The sequence below is a fragment of the Nicotiana tomentosiformis genome, chromosome 4 (assembly GCF_000390325.3).
Source record: "Nicotiana tomentosiformis chromosome 4, ASM39032v3, whole genome shotgun sequence".
NCBI classification, from domain to species: Eukaryota; Viridiplantae; Streptophyta; class Magnoliopsida; order Solanales; family Solanaceae; genus Nicotiana; species Nicotiana tomentosiformis.
Window position 1 is genome coordinate 37,583,061 of NC_090815.1, and position 6,379 is coordinate 37,589,439.

Here is a 6,379-nt window from a genome sequence, read left to right on the forward strand (position 1 = left end):
CTAACAACTTAAGATTTTGTGGTCATTAATAAACTTTTTGCTCCAAGTTCTCTGTCACTTCACTTTTTTGGGATATATATGAAAACATGATTAAGTACATATCCTTTTACCTTCTTTTCTCGTTGGTCTTTCCTATTCCATCCGATCACTTACTTGTCCTCTTGTCCACTATAATAAAAATATATTTTTAGTTTTACTCGTTAATTTTAACAAATCAAAAGAAAATAATTTTTTTTTATTTTATCCTTATCATTAATTACTCATGTATGAGCGAAAAACATCATGTTGCATATTGACTAGGTTAACGGAAATAAAGCCTTCGGAGGCTATCATGTGTTATCAATAAGACATGATAACTTGATTTCAAAGGGTCGACGTCACGAGAAGATAGTAGGTCGTCGATAAGGTCGACGTGATCCAACAGAAGACGAGGACGAGGATGAGCACTCCTTTTCGGCGAGCAGTAACGACTAGTTCTAGGATTACTATTCCCTAGAGAATATTCTAGTGAATATTCCACCAAACTGTACTATCTAAGGTTTTGTGGCCCATGTATCCTTATAAATAGAAAGATATGTAGTTATCTTGGGTATTGGACACTTTTTGTAAAGAACAATACATTAACATTCTCTGAAAATTCTTTCTTTATTATATACATACAAAGCTTACCTTTTTACATCTTTATCTATCTTTTAATTTCTTCCCCGATATAAGAAGAATCAGAATATTCAAAGGCTTATCATTCTCCATCATAGTTAGAAGAATCATTGGGAAATCTCACTCTTGTCGGGTGCCCTTTGTTCATTTATTTACTTAATTGTTATTTATTGTCATTTATTGCTTTTCTCCATATACTTGAATCATATATTATTCCATTACTGCTCCAAGAAATTGTTATATTATAGCACATGTGCGGTATTCTCCATAAATATGTTAGATCTACCATTTGGATATTAATATTGACTTAGGTAACCTTTATTCACCATAAATCTAATTGTATAAAAGACTAGATCTAAATTTTGGTTTATACAGTTTGGCGTCGTGGGTGGGGATTTCTCAGTCAAGTTTTTAGTTTCATTGGATCTATAACTCATGCGACTTGCTAATCCAACAAACCACAAAGATTATCTTTTTTCTCTGTGTATACAAAAAACTCCATGCCAGGTAACCAAGGAAGCGGAATAAAAGAGACGGACAACGTCCCGCTCAACCTCATGAGTACCATCGACGAAGGTTATGACACCCAAGATAAGGAGGTGACTCCCACGACCTCCCCTAGACTAGGGAAGTCACCTATACCTTTTTGCAGCACAACCAAATCAAATGGAAAGAGGGCCTCTACGTCCACGGGAGAAGGGGCACCGCCCGCCGTAAAAAGTCTCCTCGAAACATGGTTGACTCACACTCTAGTTAGCGTGATTATTAAACAAGCCCCATGCACGACCACAGAAATAGCGAGGATCCATGCAGCATAGTTCAGAAATGAACAGGACGACCAACCAAACCCTCCTACTTAAAGTAACACTCATACGATTGTTGACAGTGCAGGTGACAACATCCTAGCCGTCGTTTTGAAAAGAATGGAAGAAATGAAAAACGTGAACAAAGCACTCAAGTAACAAATGAAGGAGCACCAGGAATAGGTAGACAAAATACTAGGTGACCCTAAATTGTTACCGAAAAGAGACGTTTGTAGGTTTGTGGAGCAGTCATACCTAAGAAACGACCCCTCATGCCATACCAAAACCTTCAAGATGCCCCCGTATCTCAGAATCTATGACGGAACGGCCGATCCCGAATATCATGTAATAAGATAATATCACTATTTTGTGAGGCCAAGATCAGGCACTCACAGGAATGATCGAGGTATGCCCCTTACTATCTGCTTACAACTTTTGTGTGTCACCTATAGAGATGTCTATGCCCTAGAGGAGCTCAGAATGAAGTGTGAATTGGCAACCAAAGATGAGGTCCGACCCGAACACCAGAAATTTTGACACCCTCTACGAGTTCCACCAAGAACGTGGATATAAAACGAAAGATTTCCACGCTCTGAGACTAGAAGTAGCAAACTTGCTGCAACAAGGACATCTCAAAGAATTACTCAGCGACAAAAGCAGGAACACTTTAGCGAGGGGTCGAGAATGCCCAGGCCCACCAAATCTACCTTCACCAGCTCGTACCATCAACATGATTATTGGTAGCAGTGACGATGCCTCTATTAATGGCATCAAATTCACCGCCACTCACAAACTCAAAAGAGCATTCACACACGAATGGTACGACGGACTCGAAGAAAGAATCATATTCGATGAGTCAGATGTCGACAATTTGACTTTCCCTCAAAATGATGCACTTGTCATTACTTTACGAATTTTAGATACTGATGTTAGGAGAATTATGGTAGATGATGAAAGCGGAGCGTGCATCATCCATCCTCGAGTCCTCGCACATATGAGACTTGAGGATAAGATAGTGTCACGCTGCATTACACTAACGGGTTTTAACAATGTAATTGAATGGACTTCGGGAGAAATCACACTCCCCGTCCTCGCCGGTGGGGTGACTCTAGAAACAACATTCTATATCATGGACCACGACAATGCATATACCGCCATCGTGGGATGACCATGGATACATTCCATGAGAGAAGTCCCCTCCAACTTGCACCAAGTGATCAAATTCTCGACCCCCTAAGGAATATTCAGCATACGAGAGGAACAACGCACATTCGTGGAATGCTATCGGATCTCCATGGACGGTACAACAATTCAGCAAAATAAAGAAAAGGAAAAAGCGGTATAGAAATCAGCCGAGTCGAGGTCTCTACCGGTCGAAGCCAAATATACCATTGTGGACCTAGAAGTGGTCGAAGACGTAGGGTCAACCTTAAAAGACCTCAATCCCATCCATCTAGATCACAGTGAACCCAGCAAAAAGCCTACATCGGCTGCAAACTCCAAAACCCAAGTAAATTTAGTCAATTCTTAATAACTAACACAAATTTATTTGCCTTTAGCCATGCAGATATGCCCGGCATCCCCAAGGGGATATCCACTGACAAGCTAAACGTTGACCACTACTACCCCCCAGTAAGACACGTCTGCTGAATGTTTGATCCAACAATCAACAAAGCCGTCCACGAAGAAGTAGAAAAGTTATTAGCCAACGGCTCTAACTGGGAGTCAAAATATCCTAAGTGGATTGCCAATTTGGTAATGGTCAAAAGGAAGAACAGGAAATAGAGGATGTGTGCGGAATTCACTGACCTAAACAAATCATGCCCAAAGGATTCATTCTCATTACTACACATCGACTAACTCATTGACACGATAGCATGCCATGAGCTGCTAAGTTTACTGGATGCCTACTCAGCAATCAAATACTCATGGAGGAAGATGACCAAGAGAAGACTACATTCATCACTCACAAGGGAACGTACTGCTACAGGGTCATGTCATTTGGGTTGAAGAATGCGGGGGCTACTTACCAAAGGATGGTCACGAAGATATTCAAAGACCAGCTCGGCAAAACCATGAAGGTACACGTCGACGACATATTGGTCAAATCTGTAAAAGTCAAGGATCACATCTACCACTTAAAGGAAGCACTCGAGAAAATACAGGATGAAACTAAATCCCGAGAAATATGTGTTCGGCATAACCTTGGGAAACTTTTTGGGCTTCGTGGTATCGCATCTAGGAATTGAGGTCAACCCAAACCAGATTAAGGCCATCGACAGAATATCAGAACATCTAACCACTAAGAAGCAAGTCCAGAGACTGACGGATCAAATAGCCGCCTTGTCTAGGTTCATCTCGAGACCATTTGATATGTCATAAGTTTTTTAATGTACTCAAAATGGATAACAGTCTCGAGTGGACTCATGAATGCATACAAGCGTTTAGAGAACTTAAGGAATACCTGTCGTCGCTACCTTTTCTCTCAAAGCCCGAGCCCGAGGAGCGTCTCCCCGTTTACCTTGTCATTTCTGAAGTAGTAGTAAGTGCAGTCCTAGTTCGAGAAGACAAAGGTACGTAGTCTCCAATTTATTATATCAGTAAAACACTTATCGACACTATGATGAGGTATCCTCACCTCGAGAAACTGGCCATGGCCCTTGTCATAGCTTCACAAAATCTTAGTCCATACTTCCAGTTCCATCCAATCTCCGCCATCACCATATTTCATTTAAGAAGCATATTGCACAAACCCGAGTTGTCGGGAAGGCTGGCCAAATGGGCCATCGAATTAAGTGAACACGATATCACTTTTCAAGCTCGCACAACAATAAAATCACAGGTGCTCGCCAACTTTTTCATAGACTTTAGTGCCAAAGCAATTCCTGAGGCCGAGAAAGAAGCCACTCAAGCTTTCCATTGAACATAGGACCTATGGGTCCTACACATCGATGACGCGTCCAACGCCTGTGGGTCCGTACTGGGACCTATGCTCGAGGTTCCCACTAGTGAAGTAGTTCTCCAATCAATAAGATTCCCAGATATGACTAACAACGAGTCCGAGTATGAGGCCATAATTACAGGATTGAAAGTAGTGCTCGAATATGGGGCGAGGCGTTTAAAGCTGTGCTGCGATTCTTAACTTGTCGTCAACCAAGTTACTACACCTTCCAAATCAAAGAGTAGAGATTGAAAAAGTACTAGACTGAGATATGCAAATTAGTGCCCAATTTCGATGAATGCCAGCTTGACCAAATTTCTCAAACTCAGAACCTCGAGGCGTATGGCCTCACTAAACTGGTTGCCACCACCAAAAGCATAACTCCTGGGAATAAGAGTGTGGAACATCTCCTCATCTCAGAGTTAGACCACATCGAGGTAAAATCTGTAAGCTTAACTTGGGACTGGCGCAATTGTATTATAAACTATTTGCAGGATGGAACCCTCCCAAATGACAAAGACAAAACCAAGAAGCTGAGAATGCAAGCTGCTAGGTACATTCTCCTTCACAGCGACTTGTAAAAGAGAACGTATGGAGACCCCTTAGCAAAATGTCTAGGCCCGAATAAAACCCAACGCGTTCTTGAGAAAGTCCACGAAGGCCATTGTGGAAATCACTCTGGTGATCGATCGCTTGTCAAGTGTGTCATACGGGCTGGATATTATTGGCCCACCATGAAGAAAGACGCCCTATAATTCATGAAGAAATACGAGCAATGTCAAAAATACGCCCCAATAATCCACCAAGCAGGCGAACACCTCCACTCTTTCACCTCTCCGTGGTCATTCATTAAATGGGAAATGGATATCGTGGGATCGTTTCTGCCAGGATGAGGTAATGTTAAATTCCTTTTAGTTTTAACTAACTATTTCTCTAAATGGGTGAAAGTAAGCTCATTCACCCAAGTTCGTGAGCAAGAGGTAATCTCCTTCATATAGAAAAATATTATTTGTTGATTCGGCCTACCAAAAGAAATAAGTTGTGACAACGTGCCCCAGTTCACGGGAAGAAAAACCACAGATTTTCTCAAAAAATGGCACATCAAAAGGATACTTTCAACTCCTTATCATCCAGCTGGCAACAGGCAACCATATTCCTCCAACAAATCTATCTTGAACATCATGAAGAAGAAACTCGAGGAAGCCAAGGGACTGTGGCCAGAAATACTCCCAGAAGTATTATGGGCACACAGAACAACCCCAAAAATGAGCACAGGAGAAACACCTTACACCTAGTCTACAAAACGGAAGTGGTCATACCAGTCGAAGTCAGAGAACTCAACCTACGGTACTCCCATGAAAGTGGCACCGCCAATGACGATAATAGAAAATAAGACCTTAACGAGGTTGAAGAGCGACGATATATGTCATACATAAGAATGGTCGCACAGAAACAGCAGTCAAAACGCTACTACAAAAAAGGCAAAGGTACGATTACTCAAGATCGAGGACTACGTGCTCAAAGCTAAGACCTAAGCAAGCGGAGATCCACGAGAGGGAATTTTAGGAGCCAACTAGGACGGACCATACAAAATCATAGGCAAAGCGGACAAGGGTTCATTCCAACTGGAAACTATGGAAGGGAAGCTCCTACCAAACAATTGGAACATCAGCCACCTCAAATACTTCAACTTCTAAAAAATAAGAAATGCCCAGTAAGTCATACTCTTTTTTCTTCACTTGAGTTTTGTCCCAATAAGATTTTCTCAAGGAGGTTTTTAACGAGGTGACAAATGGGACATTTCGAGTTGGAGTACGCGAGAGCAGACACATTTTTCATTACCCGACTCCTGAAGAATCTCCAAGTTGAACAATGAGTGAAGTAGATATACTAGTACTAGGATGCCAGCCAACACCCGTAACTTGTAATTTTCTCCAAAAGCTTCCTCGGGGAAAAATGATGTAATCAAAGCAATGAT

General features: G+C 41.6%; 1 protein-coding gene across 1 annotated transcript; it reads left to right on the forward strand.

Annotated features, from left to right (window-relative positions):
* Positions 1-1,965: 1,965 nt before the first annotated feature.
* On the forward strand, positions 1,966-2,628 carry LOC104110021 (uncharacterized). The gene has a single exon (XM_009619438.1). It carries the CDS (start codon positions 1,966-1,968, stop codon positions 2,626-2,628), a length of 663 nt encoding a protein of 220 aa, XP_009617733.1.
* Positions 2,629-6,379: the final 3,751 nt, after the last annotated feature.

Excerpts from the sequence above, each read along its gene's own strand:
- LOC104110021 (XM_009619438.1), top strand. The coding sequence starts at position 1,966 with ATGAGGTCCGACCCGAACACCAGAAATTTTGACACCCTCTACGAGTTC.